Source organism: Haemaphysalis longicornis, unplaced genomic scaffold, assembly GCF_048455015.1.
Source record: "Haemaphysalis longicornis isolate Haplotype H1 unplaced genomic scaffold, Haemaphysalis longicornis Haplotype H1 scaffold_3, whole genome shotgun sequence".
Lineage (NCBI taxonomy): Eukaryota > Metazoa > Arthropoda > Arachnida > Ixodida > Ixodidae > Haemaphysalis > Haemaphysalis longicornis.
Window position 1 is genome coordinate 223,003,101 of NW_027526335.1, and position 19,771 is coordinate 223,022,871.

General features: G+C 49.5%; 1 protein-coding gene across 1 annotated transcript in view; it reads right to left on the minus strand.

Annotated features, from left to right (window-relative positions):
* Positions 1-1,275: 1,275 nt before the first annotated feature.
* Positions 1,276-19,771, minus strand: part of L(2)k09913 (transmembrane protein 53-like lethal (2) k09913) — a 32,095-nt gene continuing 13,599 nt past the window's right edge. Inside the window, exon 4 of the mRNA XM_077705091.1 lies at positions 1,276-1,691. Within this exon, the coding sequence (XP_077561217.1) occupies positions 1,299-1,691 (393 nt within the window). The 3' untranslated portion in view covers positions 1,276-1,298. The remainder of the gene's footprint in view (positions 1,692-19,771) is intronic.

The following is a 19,771-nucleotide window of genomic DNA, read 5'->3' on the forward strand; positions in this document are numbered from 1 at the left end:
TTTCTCTCTGCGCTGTACACAGTCTTACGACACCCCGGTCATACGCTTTCTCATGGTCCCTTCAAAGTCGTATTATCGGGGTTCCACTGTACATTCCACTTACCAACGTCGCTTCCGCTGCACACAAATGTAATTTCATACTGTTACATTCATAGAGCATCACACTGGGAACAAAGACTGATATGCAACACCCACGTGGTCCAGTCAGAAGTTCCGCAGTTGCAAGTGCACTTACATGGACCGAATACCCTACGTGGAAACATGGCGCAGTGTCCGATACATTTGCAAAAAAACTTTTGCGAATTTGAAAAATACCAATTTTTTTATATTTTATTCTATTTTTGTACATGCAGATTTTGAGTAAGTTCAGTCTGCAGTCCGGCTGTACAAGTGTTGCGCCCATGCGGTTTTAAATGCAGAGCATTTCTTTAACTCACAATGTCATCCGTCCGTTGGCGATCGGCGTCCGCAGCCAGCCAGCACGTGCGCCCCTCCCCCGCTCCTCCTCGCTCTCAACAACAGGTGCGGGAGCGCACAGGCGTGCTCCGGCGCTGAAAGAGGCGTTGCAGCAGCAGGTGCTACCTCCTCTCCCTCTACTGCGCGCGCTACGAATATAAAGCGGGTATCGGCGCGGCTCACTCCATTCTACTTCTGCGCTCTGTTCTGCTTAAAGAAAGAAAAGAATAATAATAAAGATCCAACCGATTGCCCCGCAGAGAGGGTGGGGTGCAAACGATGGCAATAAATAACACGTTACGTACTTACGTCTCTCGTCTCTCTCTCTCTCTCTCGTCTCGCAACCCAACTACCCAATCCCTACGACAACAACTACCACCGCCAACTACCACAACCTACGCCACGTGACTACCCCCAATGCTCTGCATTTACTCGTGTCCCTCGCGCGGGGGCATGCGACGGAGGTTTTTTTTGTTTGCCTTCCCATATGAAAGTTCAACGGAATAAATCCCTCTTCATTCACCTGCTGCACTGTGTGGCAGAATTGCTGCACAATGTTGTCCTTCCTTTTAAACCGAAATGGGGTTGATTTGGCTGCAACAGAGGAGTGCGCCCCAGCTAGGCACGTACTGGCTTGCGGGGACCAAACCAGTTTTGCGTGAATCTGCCACAGGCGGCGCTGGCTGCTGCTGTCCGATGCCTGTGCCCACCGCACCGCCACGGTGGAAATCCCGTTATCTGCCTTTTCCCCCAAGATGCATGACTCGACCAAGCGAAGAGCCCTGAAACCGAGCCCCCTTGAAAGGAGAGGAGCCCCGGTGTGAGAAGCGGCGTTTATTTGCTCAGGGAATGAGCTGGGCCCTGCGCAGGAGCCGGAGGACCTCGTCCGAGTAGCGCTCCGGGTAGCGGCCCATGTGCTGCACGTGCCGCGAGTCCGGGAAGACGCAGAAGCGCACGTCGGTGCCCCGCTGGCGCCAGGCGTTCGCCACGCGCAGGTTGTCCGCCACGGAGCCGACCTGGTCCAGCTCCGAGCTGATCATGAGCGCGGGGCACGTGAGCGGGTTCTGGTGGAAGGCCTGCGAGGAGGCCTTCCAGTGCACCGTCGACACCGGGTAGAGCAGCGCCCGCTGCACCAGGATGGCCCACTCGAGCACCTTCCGCAGCACCCGGCTGCTCGTCAGGGCCGCCGGGAAGCCCCGCACGATGCCGCCGTAGTCCACCGCGCTGTCGTACACCTGGCCGCCACGGCAAAGCACTCTGCTGCTCAAAGCGCCCTGCCACCTCATGTCACGCTGCACTCGCAGTACAAGGAGCAGTTTTTCCGAGTGGCACTAGTTGAGGGCGTCTGACCCCAGTGCGACTTTGGGTCCTATGTTCAGGCCTCACACCAGGCACCCTTGCGAGCCTTACAACACATTTCCTGTGCATCAGTTGCCGACGTTAAAGTGTCAGCTTAGGGCTAATGCTGGGCCATCATGCACCCTCGGATTACCCCTGCCTTCTGCTGCGCGCCATCGTTCAATGCACAAGCAGCTTATATGGTAGGCTTCAGAAATGAGGTTTCACAAGACAAACTTCACACACCGGGCTTTGCAATTATGAGTTTATCGACCAGATTGTAGCTGTACAGTTGCACTGAGGTGGACGTCAAACTTTCATTCGCAACACAGCGCGAAAAAAGACCAAGGACGGGGCGGGACGAGTTTGTTTGTCATCGTCCCGTCCGTGGTTTTTTTTCACGCTGTGTTGCTAATGGATTACCAACTAGCCGGAACCCTCACGCTTTTAGGTCAAACTTTCCTTCACACAATTATGAGTTTATATTTATTTTATATTACTTTTATCTACCATTTACTGTGAACCATTCAAGATCAAGCAGGAAAGGTACAGCAAGTTCTGAAGTACAACAAAGTTACAACAAAATTACTACAACAAGGATACATGAAAAGTACAGCACATTAATCACCATCACACATTGCAACACGTTTTCCACACCATGGGCCGAGTACACACACTGCAAGCCAACACAAAATCAAAGCACCGCACCCTGGCACGCATGACATGCTGACAATAAAATAAAAGAAGGAAGTATTGCGAGAGTCAGAAAAACATTGGAGGCAGAGCTGAGTTTCGGGGGGACATATTCCACTCATTTATTGATTTTGGAAAAAAGTTAATGTGACTTCTTCCAAATAGTATTGGCTTCTCACGAAACCATAGGGTTATGGGGATGTCTAATTTTTGTGGATGTGAAGTCGCAGGTATTCCAATGTACAGGCATTAAGGGCAGTAAAGACAAATGTAAGGGGTTCAAGGAAACAAGCGCTGCTCAGCGGAGAGTCTAAGGTGAGGCTGGAGCGGTGATACCGGACCATTTTTCAGTGAGAGTGTCACATGCTTCACGGCAGCCAGCTCAGCGCACGAAAGACGTCCAGACGCTGCGGAGGCATTTAGTGGTGTTTTGGGGTGTCTGATGCCCAGGCCCACATGGTCGTCTCCGGGAAGTGTCTCCGGGAAACTTGCAATCCTCGTGCCTGAAGGACATCCCAGCAATGCTGTCCCTCCCACCTGCGACAGGGCTGGTGTCTGTGCACTGCCGAGAATTCTGCCCATCTGTTTTGCTCTTCTCTGCTGGATCCTACCGTGTAATTTGCAATTGGTTTGTTTGCCAGTTGCACTGGAACTGCCATCTCGCAGACGGCTCCAGATCTTGGAAGCACAGCCTGTTTACTCCTACCGAGCCGCAATCAGGCTAGTGCGGCAGCATCTGCAAGTGTCCCGGGCCTGGCACGAGTGCCCTGCTCAGGAAGTTGGCGTCTGCACAAATGCCCCACTTTTCTATCTCATTTTCTACTACGGTTCACAGCCGCATACGTACCACACACTTTCCCAGTGAAGATGCGGGTGTTTTGAAGTCCTTCTTGGGCTCCTTAACGGCAGAAATTTTGGCCTGTCTGTCTGTCTATGACTCGATTCATCCACCCAGCCAAAGTGAAACTCCGCAACAGTCGTATATACCCACAGCCAAATCTAAGCGTCTAAGTCCGGTGTCAATGTTCATACTTGTAAACATTGTTGAACAAGAAGACATTACGCAAATGTAAGGCAGAAAATCAATACATAAACGATATATTAAATGCGAATGCATTTATTAGCCGGGTGTTGTCTTGCTCCGTTGGCCGGCGTGCGCCTGCATTCCTCCAGCGCGAGCGCACGTGAGCACGCGCCTCGTAGTTCTGCCTTCGTCATCGTCGTCGTCGTAAATGCGAATGCATTTTATAGTCGGGGGTTGTCGTGCTCCGTCGGCGTGCGCCCACAGGTGTTATCTCTCCGCGCTCCTCCTCACCCCTAGCAACAGCTGTGGCGCGCCTAGCAACCGGAGCAGGTGATAGCTCGGGCGGGAGTAGCGGAGGGCAAGGGGAGAGGACACGCCCGAGGGAACTTGATATCGCACGCCGTTGCCACGTCTCCCGTTCGAGACACGTCTCCGTACAAGGACTTGTACACCCTTGCCTACACCGGAGACGGAGTCTTTGTGGTGACCGTGTACCTTGCGCCCAACCTCGCTCGAGACGCCGTTGCTGCGCAGCTGGACGCGGCTATGGAAAGTGTGCGCGTGCGCTCCAAACCCTCTGACCCCATAGTCTTGGTTGGCGACTTCAACGTTGACGTGCGCAAGAAGAGTGGCAAGTGGCTGGTCGAGTACATGCAGAGCAGGCACTCTATGCATTGTCTCTCTGCCGGCTTCGACACGTGCCCCACTACCATTCACGGGAGTTGCACTGATCTGGTCTTTACGCGAAACTGTGACGCACGTATGCTTCTCAAAGACCCTTTGACCGTGCACTTTAGCGATCACAAGGCAGTGATTGTGGCCGTCAGGTACAATGATAACACAAACAGGTGCTGATGAATAAATGATTACGTTCACACTCTCGTCATTAATTACGCCATTACTCGCAACACACTCATCGGTGCACCCAATGCATTCGCATTTCTGCACGATTCCCTTCGAGGAGGTGTGGGGAAATTTTTTTAGTGTTCCTTTATAAAAAAAAAAAATTACGGATGCTTGATTTCTGCGAAATAAAATACTACATCCACCGCAGAAATCACTCTGTTGCCTGCTGTCGCCCACACAACTATCGCTCCTGGTGGCATTTTAAAAAATCAAGTGCAACAGTTACGAAAGCCTCCTCTAGAAAGGCTCCACTTTCTGCTTGGAACGCACGTGGAGCAGGGCAAGTTGGTTCTATAAATTTAAAGAAAGAAGAAAACGTGGCGCAAACTAGATGTGGACGAAGAAAACAAAATAAGACGTACACAGGCGCCAACTTCCAACTGTTTATTTAAAAAAAAAACCACACGAATTTATACATGACTTATCTAAACTGAAACAACAACAACAACAAGAAATCAACCAAGGTATATCATGCTGGTGACAAAGGCTAAAATGAACAAGTACAACACTGCCGAAAGAATGGCAGCATATCTACTTCAGCCTCAAGAGCAATCAAGACGGTCCAGTAGCGCGTACGTGCATTCCAGGCGCAGACCAAACCGAACAGAGGGAAGGACAGCTGTGCGTGCTGATGCACTTGTCACCTGCTCTCTTGATAAAAACCGCCTCGATCACCTCCCTTTCCGTTTTGTGTCTTGCTCTTCTCAGAAAGGTCGTCTTGTCCAGCAGTGGCTCAGAACCACAGCGCTTGCAGTGGTCTGCAAGGTGCCCACCCATCTCTGGCACGTTCGTTCAGACAACATCCAGTCTGACCAGTGTACACCCTTTTGCAGCACTTCAAGGGGATGCTGTAAATGACGTTGCTAACACACCCGGTGTAGAGCGTTGTGTGCTTCTTTGAGCACGACCCCGGTATCTCATTGGCCATCATAGGGCAAACTTCAGCCAGCTTGCACGGGGCGGAACACACAACGCACACTTTATACCTTCTTGACGTTGTGCGAAAGCCTGTGGGTGTGCAGTATTACGTGCGTTTTCATTTTTTCCTTCTCCTCCTGCACTGTTTTTTATCTTCTGCAGGATGCTTTCACACACACTTGCGATAACGGTGGAAGGAAATCGAGTAGCTTCCAAGCGGGTCATCTGATTGCTAAAACTTGCAATCAGATTGTGCTCGCAAGATTTCGTTAAGGCCAAATTAATAAGGCATGTGGTGGCTATTCCCCTCTTTATCAGCTTGGAATGCGCGCTGTCGTATGGAAGAAGGCTTTTTGTCGTTCTTGTGTAGTACATCCAACACGTGTGGTCCTTTGGGAAGGTGAGTTTGTGGTCCAAAAATTGTATCGAATTCCCCTAAGGCACCTCTCTGGTGAAGTCTAGCCTGCCAGATTCAGATAAAAAGGTATTAGTCACATCTGCCACGGCAATGTCAAGGTTAGAATCGGTCAAGTTTAAAAGCACAAGGTAGTCGTCCACATCTCTAAAAATTCTAGTGAAATTAAAATTAAAATAGGCGATTTTTGTGTCAATGCGCTTGTCAATGTACGCTAGGTGAATGTCACACAAAACTGGGGCAACAGAGGAACCAGTGCAAATACCACCTTTTTGAACATTGATCTCTAAAAAGTGCTCTGTGCTCATGGCAGCATTGTTCTGGAAGTCAACCTAACCCGACGCCTCCATTGTTTCGCGCTCTGTTCTAAACAAGTCCTGCTGGGTTACAGAATAAAACAGATGTTGCACATCAATTGAAAAACCACAAGTTCGGTCGAGCTACGCACCAAGAAAGGGTCCTGCAGGGTAAGCTTGGTTGGAGTGCGCTGAAGACCTCGTTTTGCCAGGATCCTCTCTCAGACACAATCACTCTCGGTGGTCACTCTGGCTTGTGCGTCTTGCCTGTGAAGAAAACGTCCAGGTCGCTCTTCTCAGCCTTGGTGGCAGCCCTTCTGAGTTGCTCCAAATTTCGGTTTTTTTAGCAACCGGAGGAGCACGGCCTATTGCTTCTTTGGTATATCTTGGGAGGGTTTAAAGTTCTTCTGTATCGCCTTGTTAGCCTTAGCATCAAACATTCCTAGCGGCAGTACGACAAACCCCCCTTCCGTGTCTGCTTGAACACTAGTTGACCCTTCATCTTTCAAGCACTTGGCAATCTTTCTAGACGTTTCAGTGGCTGGCCACTTGCAGTGCGCAGAAGGCAGCCGAGCACGTCTGCAGTGGCTTGCTCCCGGTCCTGCTGGCACGTACAGAGGTGCTTTCGTCTCGAGCGACGTCCAACAGGTTTTAGGGAACGGCCCAAAATTCAGCTACGAACCAGAAGGACTCGACCTGAAGCCATGTTCCGAGGTGTAGCGCCTCCGATGTGATGTGCAACATTGATGTGCAACATCTGTTTTATTCTGTACCCCAGCAGTGCTTGTTTAGAGCAGTGCGTGGAACAATAGAGGCGTCAGGTTAGGTTGACTTCCAGAACAATGCTGCCATGAGCACAGAGCATTTTTTGGAGGTTAATGCTCAAAAAGGTGGTATTTGCACTGGTTCCTCTGTTGCCCCGGTTTTGTGTGACATTTACCTAGCGTACATTGACGAGCGCATCGACGCAAAAATCGCCAATTTTAATTTTAAGGTCATTAGAATATTTAAATATGTGGACGACTACCTTGTGCTTTTAAACTTGACTGATTCTAACCTTGACATTGCCGTGGCAGATGTGACTAATACCTTTTTATCTGAATCTGGCGGGCTAGACTTCACCAGAGAGGTGCCTCAGGGGAATTCGATACAATTTCTGGACCGCAAACTCACCTTTGCAAAGGACCACACGTGTTGGATGTACTACCGTATTTTCCGGTGTATAAGTCGCGGTTTTTTCTGAAATTTTCGTTGGTGCGTCTTATCCACCGGTGCGACTTATGTATGGAATAAATCCGGTTCACGGCAGCCGCGCGTGGCCAGCGCACGTTGAGACACAGCTTTATGGTCTAAATGAATCCAAAGCCCACCCATACGGGGTGGGCTTCTCGTAGCCTCTAAATCGCTTCGGGACGTTAAACCAAAGAATTTGCAGCTTTTTCTAGTCAAAAACAATGATAATGGCCTGCGACGACAACCACGCGCAACTTTCGGCTACGCGCAGTAACTACAGTTCAGAATAAATTCAGAGTAACATCAAATTGGGTTGCAAAAACAAAAAGCAGCTTATAAATTATTACAGAGAGTTACTCTGCAGGAGGTAAACATGCTGCTAATTTTTAAAATGACAGCTTGCTGATAAGTTTCGATTTTCGGGCCGCTTCCATTCGCGTCACTTCCGTCCGCCATGACACTTTTGTTACGCTGATTTACAACAGCATGCAAGAGACGCGTAATGTTCGGAGAGGTGGCCTAATGGGTCTCCTACTCTTGGGACTCCATTTCTACAAGAACAGTTGTAGCCGGGTTGATAAAGGCTGGAGTAATCCGGTCCGCGAGTGGTGGCGATGTTGGCGAAGAAGACATCAGTGAGTCGGAGGACGACAGCGATGCGCCGGCGGAACACCCACTTGAAGTTGCTGAATTGTTTATTTGTTAGCGATTCGGAGGAAGACTTCGATGGTTTTGCCTAAACGTCGTCTGTAAGCACATGCCATCTGTGCGTATCTAGTGTCACTAGATAAGGTATAAGAGTAGCGGCACTCAGGCACGCAAGTCAGCAACGGCGGCCGTTTTGGTGTTTATCAGGGTTGCGCCGCTTTTACGGCCTCGCCGCTAACTTCTACCGGGGTGTTTGTTAACAACGCTGCCAAAGATACAGCAAAACGGCATCTTCGTGCGCACTTCTGCTGCTCAAACGCTGCTACAAGCGTTATCTTTGATTCGTAACGTTAGTCGCGCGCAGCCGCAGAGCAGGGAGGACAAGCTAAGTCTTCCACAGTTTACCGACTGAAAATACACAAGCAACAAAATGGCAGCGCCCATGAACCGTCGCATAGTAAACAAGTATCACGTGATACGAACTGACCAATGGTCATGGCGGCGGCACGGAACAATAGGAGAAAAGAGTGGTGATACTCTGTAACCTTATCTAGTGACACTATGCGTATCAATAAACCATTTTCGAGAAGCTCTATCTAGATTTTAGACGGTATATGCACGTGTCTAGCCATCCTTAGCGGGGGATGCGTTCATAGGCGGCGGCCGTCGCAACCATGTACTTTCGCCGCACTTTCTAACGATATGATTCACTATGAGTTTACCTAATTAACAAGTGCGTCTCGTATACCGGTGCGTCTTATACACCGGTGCGACTTATATACGTTTTTTTTTTTTGGAAAAGCTGTCATTTTGAGGGGGGTACGACTTATACAAAGGTGCGACTTATAGACCGGAAAAGACGGTACACAAGAACGACAAAAAGCCTTCTTCCATACGACAGCGCGCATTCCAAGCTGATAAAGAGGGGAATAGCCACCACATGCCTTATTAATTTGGCCTTAACGAAATCTTGCGAGCACAATCTGATTGCAAGTTTTAGCAATCAGATGACCCGCTTGGAAGCTACTCGATTTCCTTCCACCGTTATCGCAAGTGTGTGTGAAAGCATCCTGCAGAAGATAAAAAACAGTGCAGGAGGAGAAGGAAAAAATGAAAACGCACGTAATACTGCACACCCACAGGCTTTCGCACAACGTCAAGAAGGTATAAAGTGTGCGTTGTGTGTTCCGCCCCGTGCAAGCTGGCTGAAGTTTGCCCTATGATGGCCAATGAGATACCGGGGTCGTGCTCAAAGAAGCACACAACGCTCTACACCGGGTGTGTTAGCAACGTCATTTACAGCATCCCCTTGAAGTGCTGCAAAAGGGTGTACACTGGTCAGACTGGATGTTGTCTGAACGAACGTGCCAGAGATGGGTGGGCACCTTGCAGACCACTGCAAGCGCTGTGGTTCTGAGCCACTGCTGGACAAGACGACCTTTCTGAGAAGAGCAAGACACAAAACGGAAAGGGAGGTGATCGAGGCGGTTTTTATCAAGAGAGCAGGTGACAAGTGCATCAGCACGCACAGCTGTCCTTCCCTCTGTTCGGTTTGGTCTGCGCCTGGAATGCACGTACGCGCTACTGGACCGTCTTGATTGCTCTTGAGGCTGAAGTAGATATGCTGCCATTCTTTCGGCAGTGTTGTACTTGTTCATTTTAGCCTTTGTCACCAGCATGATATACCTTGGTTGATTTCTTGTTGTTGTTGTTGTTTCAGTTTAGATAAGTCATGTATAAATTCGTGTGGTTTTTTTTTTAAATAAACAGTTGGAAGTTGGCGCCTGTGTACGTCTTATTTTGTTTTCTTCGTCCACATCTAGTTTGCGCCACGTTTTCTTCTTTCTTTAAATATGTACAAACTAGCTCAGCAACAAGTTTTGTTAACTCGTGGTTCTATAAACGTTGAAGTAGGGCGCCTCGATTCACGTGCAGCACCGCTGGCACCGTGGCACCTGGCCTGGAGCAGTGAATGTGGCGGAGGCATTCACCTGGCAAATGTCGACGAAAGACTACGACATTGGCCTCATGCACAGGAAAAGTAGGGACATGACACTGCCAAACTTGTTGTAGATGCCTCACGAAAATTCAGCACACTGGTGCTACAAAGAAATGAGAGAACAGCTTTCTTAAAACGCGTAAAACATCGTGTGGAACCAGCTAAAGTTTGCAGGGTGCAAGTGCATCCGTGCTGCGTGTCCCCAAAGGAGATTCCCATCTCGCACGCCAGTGCGTTAGCTGTACAGAAACGGCAGCGGGGAAATGAGCCTTCCGAGGGCGGTTTTTGTTTCACAGCCCACCGTCAGCACAATGGCTTCCGAGTGGCCTCAACAAGTAAGCTGTCCCATTGGGCCAGTCGATGCCTGCTGCATCCCGTACACAGTTACGCGCAGTTTCAGTGCTAAGACTGGCAACGCTGTGTCCTTGTGCTTGTACAAGTCTGTGCGATGTCTGGAGATATCCCTGCCACACGCAGCCGGTGTGTGCAAGTCATGTCACTGCTGCATTACAATGGCAATGAGATTTTAGAACCACAAATTCTCGTGCAATTGCCGGGACACAACCAGCCACGCCTACCCGATGCCGGCCACGCTGGCTTTGGTCGGCACTGCCCCGCCGGATCCGTTCCCACTGACACCGGGTCGCCCTGTGCAGCCGTGGCATGGCACGTTCAAGGTGTGGCATCCGGCACTTCCCCGTTATCCCCAGAACGTCGCCAGGCTCTTCTACTGCATTCTTTGGGACCCGAGGGTCGACACATTTTCAACACCCTGCCTGTTTCGCAGGTGGCAAAGAAGAACGAGGGGAAAAAATCCCGGGCCATTACCACTAACGTGAAACCGGGGGAAGGCCAAAGCATGCAGTGTATCAGTGTATACAAGATTGTAAGACTCTCTCCTGCCAAGCGGCGCACACTGATTGGGCACCGAAGAAGCACCGGTGAGAGGAGCAATCGTGCCCTTGCGGGGGCGGTGGCGCCCTCTCTTGTGTTAAACCGGCATTAAGCAGTTTGCACGCCCCACCTGCCCTCGTTTAGGCTAGTGGCAGGGGTCAACGCGAGCGCAGTGTTCAACGAAGGCCCGGCTCCACGTAAGTATGCCTTTTATTGCTGTATACCGCTGTACACCACTTTAAAAAGTACCGCTCTATACCACTTTAATTCCGGCACTAATTAACCGTCTTACGTAGGGGCCAGATCAACGACTGGTCAAAAACTGAAACCGCCAAACGTCTGCCCTTCCAAAGCGAAAACGTGGCCGTGCCTGCTGCAACCAAGAAACACCGCGCCATGCCTCCATAACCCGCATGGTCTTGCCTCTGTAGGAACCGGGCAGCTGGACAGGCGGCGGCACCACGCGGCGCTCCCCTCGTTAGTGGAATGGGCCAGAGCATGGGACTAGGCAGCCTGCCATTGTTTTTGCCGTGTCTGCTTCGGGGCTTTGAATCTTTTGGTGGTGATGTGAGCAGATATGCACGGTGATACGAAGCCTAGACAGGTGTGTTGGGTTCTTAGATTCAATAATGGCTGCGTAAACTTGTCGGACGATTCTAAAATTGGGTATGAGCGCTTTTGGGTATGACCGCTTTTTGCAGTGATCTACGCTTGGCTCCACCCTTTCTGAACGAATAAGACTATTAGTATCTATTTCTTCTAAATGCACTAACGGCTACGTAAACTTATTTGACGCTCCTAAGTTTGGGAATGGCCTACATTGACATGAGCGCATTGCTCTGCACCTGGTTCCGCGCAATCTGAGTAAGAATAAAACCGTTAATATCACTTCTACCACTTCAAATTATATTCACTGGTTGAATTCAATGACTACGGTTTTCACGCCAGCCTTAACGCCAGGATAACTTGATACATGTGCCTTGAAGAGAAAGGCACTTGCGTACGAGATCGATTACCGTGTGGCCGTGGAGACGTTGTGGCTGTTTACTCTTTTATTCTGCAGCCGTGAGCTTTGTGCCTCCGATTTTGGTGAGTGGCACTGTAGCAGCATGGGAGTCCAAGAGCCGAAGCAGAACTCCCACATTTGCAGTGATCGTTTATCAAGGGCCTCACTTATTCAGCCACCCAACAGCCCAAGCCACAAACCATCCCCCCTCCCTTTTCCATTTTACCACCTGCGTGGAATAAAGGCTGGCACCGATAGTTAAGAAATGTGGCAGTGCTAATGCCAGCCTGTGTTTTTTAATGCTTAAGTATTCAGCACAGAGTACCTAAACAATCGTGTAATGCCGTGTGAAAAAACCAAAAACACGTGGCTAGTTTCCTCAAATAGGCGTGCATAAGCCAGAGTCCTCCAGCACAGAAGCATTTCTGACACGCTGGAAGCAGTTAGGATTTGGGGAGGGGTGCATCATAGAGTTTCATACTAATATATACTAGAGGGAAATCTGGCGCTGCATTCGCGTGCCGCCGTGGGCGGCGCCATTGCAGCTAGCGACGTTCCTCGCCTCCTTGGCTTGGTTAGCCACATGGCTTCTTTTTCGCCTTGAAGCCAAAAGGGGTAACATTGTTTTTTTGTTAATCTTCCATGAAGCTTCTAAATAATCCCTGGCAAATTAATATTTATGGAGCTTTTATTTTTTAATAACAGAACAAATTCGATTAATTTTCTGCAGTAATATAGTTGCATTTTTGCAGCCAAAGCCAACTTTTCAGCCTGTTCGTGAGCCATGCCAAGGACAAGTGGAACGTGCCTGCCCGGTACATGACGGCACGCTCCCCGAAGCGCGGCTCCCCTAGACGGTGGCGCCACATTTCCCTCTAGTGTATATTAGTATGAAACTCTATGGGGTGCATGGAAGTGCCAAAATAAACAGCAAAATCATCCAGCCCTCCGTTCAACGACGACGATGGTTGAACGTGAAGCTTTCTTCGCGCGAAATTGAATGGGAAATGGTAAAAGACGCTGCGATCAAAAGACCAAACTGCGCGGTTGTCAGATTCAAAGCTCAAACTATTCAACGTTTAAATCCAGAAGGCAACCAAGTAAACCCGCATGAGAAAGCTTCGCGATGAACTATCAAGGTTAGACAGAAGAGTCCATGATTTTTCAAGCGTAGGTGGCAGCTTGTAAAATGACCGCAGCATTCAGTTCTAAGTACAGGTTTTCGGCATTCTCCGGTCTCTCGTCCTTCAGCCACACAGGAGGAATTGTTTTTTGATAAACCATTAACCAACTGGCCAGCAACCATTGCAACTCGTGTAAAGCAATGGTTTCTCAAGACAAGCAATAACATTCTACTATCATGCAACATTTATTCTGCAAACGATTCCCACTGACTGCGGTAAGCGTATTTCTGTGAAATTAAACACGTTTCTGCCGTAGTTAATGATGTTATGGAAGTGTCGTACATCACAATTTGTTTTGGAGAAAACCTTAGAAGTCCCCCCTCCCCCAACTTTGTCTTTCGCTTGTGCACGATGCCATTTCGTCATCAACTGCCCAAGGCCAGTGCCGCAGCATTCCTGGATCGGCTGCGCACACCGGCCCGGTAGGAGCATTTAGCTGCAATATATTCCTTGATACGCCAAACTGCTCGCAGGCATAGAAAAAATTTGCACAAAGGAACGGGCTTGAGCATTGAGCGTCGTCTGCTATTTGGGTATGGACGCAACTCACACACATGGCATGCCTCGTATAGGTCACCATCACGCTCAAGATTTACCGATCTGAGAAAAAGTCCTTGTGGTTATCTACGCTTTGCAAGCCGAACCGTAGCAGAACGACAGAAAGCCCTGCACAACAATGCTGCGCTGACCGCCACTGGCACTCCACTGGCGAGTGGTTTGCCATGGGCGGCGCTGAAGCGACGGTGGTGCCGTACAACCGCCGCCCGGTCCCTACATCGCAGCTAAGCTAGGCGACAATAACGGACACGAAAATATGCATAGTTTGCTCATATTTTTAACTGCTGGAAATGAATAGCAGAAGAACGTAGGCAGCCAAGAGAGCAGAAATAGCCAGCCAGCAAGCATTGCAAAAGGCCGGTGCAGCCTTCTCATTGACAGGAGTGATCCTGGCAGCAGCTCGTGTCCCTGAATGAAACTTTGGCCCCAGTTTCGTGAGCACAAAAGCATTGACTGACTCTGGCGCAAGTGAGCGGAACCCGATCAATGACCCCGGCTGAGTTGTGAACGTACTGCACACCGTGTTTCTTTTTGGAGCAACTCGTTTTTCTTTTCCTGCTGCACAGGCTCACCAAGATGCACGTTGCACAAAACACAATAGGCACATTAAACTTTAATTTTCTTAATTTTCTGGAGTAGCGGACTGGCAGTGCGAGAGTCACCCGCTTCCTCAAGTTTTGACAACATGACACTGAAACTGTCCTGCATGATGCAAACACATGGTTTGGCGAGAGCACAGTCCAAGTGCAAAACTGCAATCGCTCGCTTCACAGTTTTCAAATGGGTAGACTCAAAGGGAAGCTTGCTGCACCTGGACAGTGCATCCAGAAAACAGGCTTTTCTGATATGAATCTAAGATTCTAACCTTTTCGAAAATCATGCAAGAAGCCCGGGCTGCCTCCCACCTTCGTAAAGAACCCCAAAACCACTTCACACTTTCATGGTAGCTCGCAGAATCCCACTTGCTTAAAGTGATCAGGTCCACGTATAAACACCTTAAGAACTATGTCATTGTTGATGTACACGCACATTAATGGGAAAGAAAAAACAAGCTGCTGTGAAAAGAAAGTTCTTTAAGACGCATGTTGTGCAATATGTTGACAGCCCAGTGGGTGCCATTTACCAGATTCCGCTCACTTCCGGAAAGGTGAAAGACCTCAGACAAAGCGGCCGACGTGTGAATTACTGCCCGAGAGAGCGTGATCTTTCCATGAAGAATGGCCCCAGGTCGCACTTGCCCTGTCAGTGGTTGCCTTCTGCGGCTGGGAGAAACAATCATGACACTGGTGCGTGCACTGCATGAAGCATATAATCATCCAAAAGAACAGTGCAGCCTGTATCAGTGAAGCATCGCTAGCACTGTTTCAAACGAGTATCAGTTCTTAGACAACCTGTCGTAAAGGGAAGTGTTTGTTTTCGTCAGTACCTTTTCAGGCTTCACGTTCTTTACCATTTTTCATTTTTGCGTTGTGTTGTCCTCTCAAGTATATTGCCGCGAACCATGCATTGGGTTTGTTTATTTGTGTTTTGCTTTTGCCGCGCGGCTGTGCCGGTCTGTGTTATCGGTGTTGTGTGTGCCAAGGGAGGCGCGTGTTCCATTCTTTCTGCACCGCATGTGTTATCTCTTCGGATAGGGAGAGCGTTCCAAACTAACGCGAACAGCCTAGAATAACCTTTGCTGATCTACAGTGTTCTGGATACAATTCGACTATTCCAGAAACCCTCGTGCCAAGTGATAAATTCCCGCTGAGCAGATGCCGCGGCATTCGAATCGCCAACACCAGTCTACGCAGGTCACCTTGTTGACTGCTATTTCACCGCCTGTGTTGTTAGGGGAGCACAAGTTCGCTCAAATAAACTTGTTTTTTTCTTCAAGACAGTCTTTGGCTACGTGACAATATCATCCCGTGTCCTGAAGGCTAACTTTTAGGAGAATTGAGGTCACAGGGTTGTGGTGTGATGCCTGCCCCCTGGCCGTGCAGGCAGGGCCTCTGCTGTTCCCGCTCTTTGTTCCACCCAAGCCCTGCCACATGCCAGCAACTGCAACAGTGAAAGGATCGCACGCAGCATGGGACAAGCGCCGGCCAAAACGTAGCACAAACAAAGCCTCTGGCGGCTGCTGTGTATGCCACACTCGTCCGTGCACTTCACCGAGTGCCAAATGCTCCATCCCGCCAGGAACGGGGCACTTCCTGTATGCCGACTGATTCTGCTGCTGTGTGCAGAATGCCCCTTCGGTTGCGACCCACCTGCCTAGATGGAGTTCAAGGAGCGCTCTTCATGCTCTGCTTCAACCACCCCTGTCAATAATCACCTCATAAAACATTGGCTATCAATCGGCCACACCCACTCCATCTTCCCCCTTATTCTGTGTCCTGCCAATTCGTCTCGCAAACACAAGGACGCACATAAAAGGAGAAGCGCACTCACTGGCCACGGCGGCAGACGGGTGCGCTGCTTATCATTTAAGAAAACGCCTCGCGCCTGCACGCACAGCCTCGTTTGCAGGTGTATTTTTTTTACTCCGAGACACTTTTGCCCTGCTGTCGTCTGGTCAGCCTGAAAGATGGATTTTTTTTCCGGGTCTGCTGGTATGTTAACAGTGGAGCTGTTGTACAAGCCACAACTTCACCGTTGCAGTAAAGAATACCAAGAAAATGCCGACTACTCGAGAGTGCATGCCTGGTGGCAACCGCTGAGCTTCCCCGGCACGCGCAGAGGCTCAACTTTCGTGACCGCGCCTCTTCAAAATCGCTCAATTGGAACGATACCTTGGGAGCCCCTTTTCACGGCGTTGCTGAACGAGTAAAGCTACGGGAAGTTAGCTCAGAAGATGCCCTTTCAAAATCAGTTTTGTTCTCATTTTTGCAACAACGCGTGTTTGCACCATCTGGTGTGGAAAAAGGGCGTGGTCACGGCCACCAACGAGGAATGCGTGCCACTCGATTGCTCTGCATCAGCGTCTGATTTTTGTTGTCGGGGCACGAATGGTGAATCAGCAAACGATTTTCAGTCGTCTGGTTTGCACTGTGACAGTAATCAATCAATCAATCAAATCAACTTTATTTGCCTTACAGATGGGTGCAGGGAAAGGAGCAGCCCCAAAAGGCTGCATGTAGCAGCTTGACAGGGCGGCTGCCCGCCATGTGATTGGCAGCAACGGGTCGAACAGATTAAAAATAATCCCTGAAATCGGCTGAAAATGTCAAGCAGTGCCTGTTTGCTCAGCTACTTTATGATTTTAGGCCGTTTTATTGCCTTTGCGCACATTGTTCTAAGTTGTGTCGTAGTTCCACTTTCCACAGGACCATTCGGTTGGGTTTCCGCATCACGAAATTCATATTTGGCACTACTACACAGTTACCCAACTTCAAGCCTACCTGCCATGGCGCCTTGAGCGTCCGCAACTGATCCTCGAATAAAGCATGCCACTCGTGATTTCACCCCACCCTAACCAGATTTCTGCAATAAGAACTTCCGATAAAAAGAACTTCCGAGTCAAAAGATAACACCCAGTCACCTGTTTCTGCGTTGGCAATGAAGAGCACTTCAAACCGGCCTTGCACACTGCCAGCTGTTCGCCTGCCAGTTTTGTTTCCATACGAGGGTATCTCCGGGGGTCTAGTGTTGCTGCTTAGTTGAACTCTCTATTCGGACGGAGCGCCCAATAAGTTTTGCACTGTTTCATTTCAAAAATGTTGAGTGGCGCTGCAATGGAGGAGGCTCATAAAGGTGATCTTTTTTATCGCGCAACAGCTACTCAGCCAAAGTTTGCAGGGCACGATTCTAGCGTGTCGCAGCTCATTCCTGCAAGCAATGCTACAATAGCGAGTCGGAAGATAATAATAAAGAGCAACTTTATGTCTTGATGGATGACAGTGAATGTCAACAAGCATCAACCACAGAGTTCCCTTTTCAACTGCATGCATGTGTTTCCGCATAGCGTGCTTGTCCCACATGCTGTGCTGGCCATAAATGCAAAGTCAGAGATTGACAAGAAGTTTTTACGTTACATGGGGGCGAATTCGTGCCTCTGGTAATGTCAAACCGCCAGACTTCTCCCAGGGAACCACCCGAAATTGCATATTTTGAAATAGAGGTTGGCCTTCACCGCATGGCACGAGCACCATGCGTGCTAACATTTTTTTTTTTATCTCTGACAAACCATTCCGCGGAAGTTCACATTTTTTCAGGGTGTGTTTTTAAAATGTTTCCCAACAAAATGTATATTCTAATTTTTTTTCTACTACCGGTGGTTCGTTATACAATTTTTATCATTTTCTTCGACAACCTGACAAAAATTTTCAATTTGATATCTTTTCTCGCAACTATGATGTACAAAAACATTAAAAAAACTTGTGTTATTGGAAAGACCGTTAAATATCCTGCATTTTGTGTTCCTGTAATTAGTGCATAACCAATTTTTTTAGCAGAAAAAATGTTTTCTTGGACCCCCCCCCCCTAAAAATTGGTCAATTTTCCCACGGTCACGAAAGAGTTGAGCAAAATAAAAATTTAAAAGAAAACTGGCAATAACCTCGAGGAGTGGTAAAACAGTAGACACTCCTGAGCGCGTGCCTCGCAGCAACCACCACGTCCCCGGCCTCGCACAGTGGCTTTAGCAAAAGAAAAAAAAAAAAAAAAAATCTAGCACTGCTGTCAAGCGTGCATTTAAAAAAACACAGCTCAAATCCTAATGCCAAAGATGAAAAGACAGCCTCCTTGGGAGAGGTCACCGGAGTCTCTAGAGGCCATTATGGATAATTGGAGACATGGCTACAATTGTCGTCCTTTGCCACCTCCGCCGCCACCCCTGCATTGAGTCAATGATGAAGAGCTGGTGGATGGAAGTCTGCAATGCGAAGGATGACTTAGCATCCAGCACTCGTCGTGAAGACGGCGACCTCTTTGATGCGCATGCCTGCGATTAACAGAACCGCAACCGACACCAAAGCTTAGCAATGTGCCTGGCAATGCTCACCTGCCACAGCTGTGCCATTCAAGCGTTGCGTGCGAGTGCAGGCTTCCCTAAATTTGCTCGCTCGACCAGGAACCTGAAACATGACCGCCTGCCCCAGCCGACACTGAGTGGGCTGAAAGCTGCTGAAGAGGCAGGCTTCCTTATCACCCGTATTGCCACGGACATGTTTTGAGGCATGTACAATGACAATACGCTACAGCGACCCATCATTGTTCCCATTGGATCTGCTTTCATTTGCGAGCCACTGCTGCGTTGCCGATAGCGAGCGCCACAGGCGACGCGGCAAAGTGAAGGGGAATAGTGCTTTCACAGGCGGAGGGGAGGCATTTGGCAGGCCGCCCCAAAAGAGGGGAGATCGAATGGCCGTGAATGGACAAACAGGGCCGTGTCACGTCAGACCAGCCCAACACGCTTCCCGGCTGTGTTTTCAGCTGCCCCGGGCAGCGTGGAGGCACAGCAACTTCTCCCCTCGTTTAAGGGTTTGTCCACAACTTCCACTGTTCACCCCCAAAACAATGTGCATTAAATTTAAGCCCGAACAGCTTGTTCTGAATACCTGTAATCCCTGCTCAATTTGTGCTGGATTCTGTTGGCCTTGGCGAATCAGTGCGGGAAAGCAGTCGCATGCCTACTCTTCAGAGGCATTTTTCCACCTGAACTGGAGCAGACGAGTGCTACAAGTTAGTAAAAACACAATGCACAGGCAGCAGTGGACTGGCAGTGTGAGCAAAAAAAAAATGCCTCTTCAGTTATCCTCAATATACTACAGCTAATTTCAGCCATGTTCACGTTCAATGTGGGGTCAGTGCTATCCTAACAAGGCAATGACCCAAAAAAGCATGGCCTCCGTTCCCTGGTGCCCATTGGACATTCAAAAAGCAATCCCGGCACTGGTGGAAGGAGATGTGTGAAAAGACAAAGAAGCTACACCCAGGCGGGCCATGGTAGAGGGCTGCGTCCTGGCCGCCCAGCTTCCCCTGAGAGGCAGCTGCCGTGGCTGGAAGGGCCTTCACCCCAACCACGAGTCGATGCGGAAACAAAGCGGGCCAACAGCTGCGGTCCACATGTGCAGCAGGGCACACTGGGCGAGGAAGCCCCCCAGAGTGCACACTCCACGGGTGGGCCACCCCTTCTCGACACCGAGTGCCGGTTTCCGCGTCTCCACCGGACGGCACACCCCATCGGGGCTTCCCATCAGCCACTGCCATGGGCGTCTTGGGGG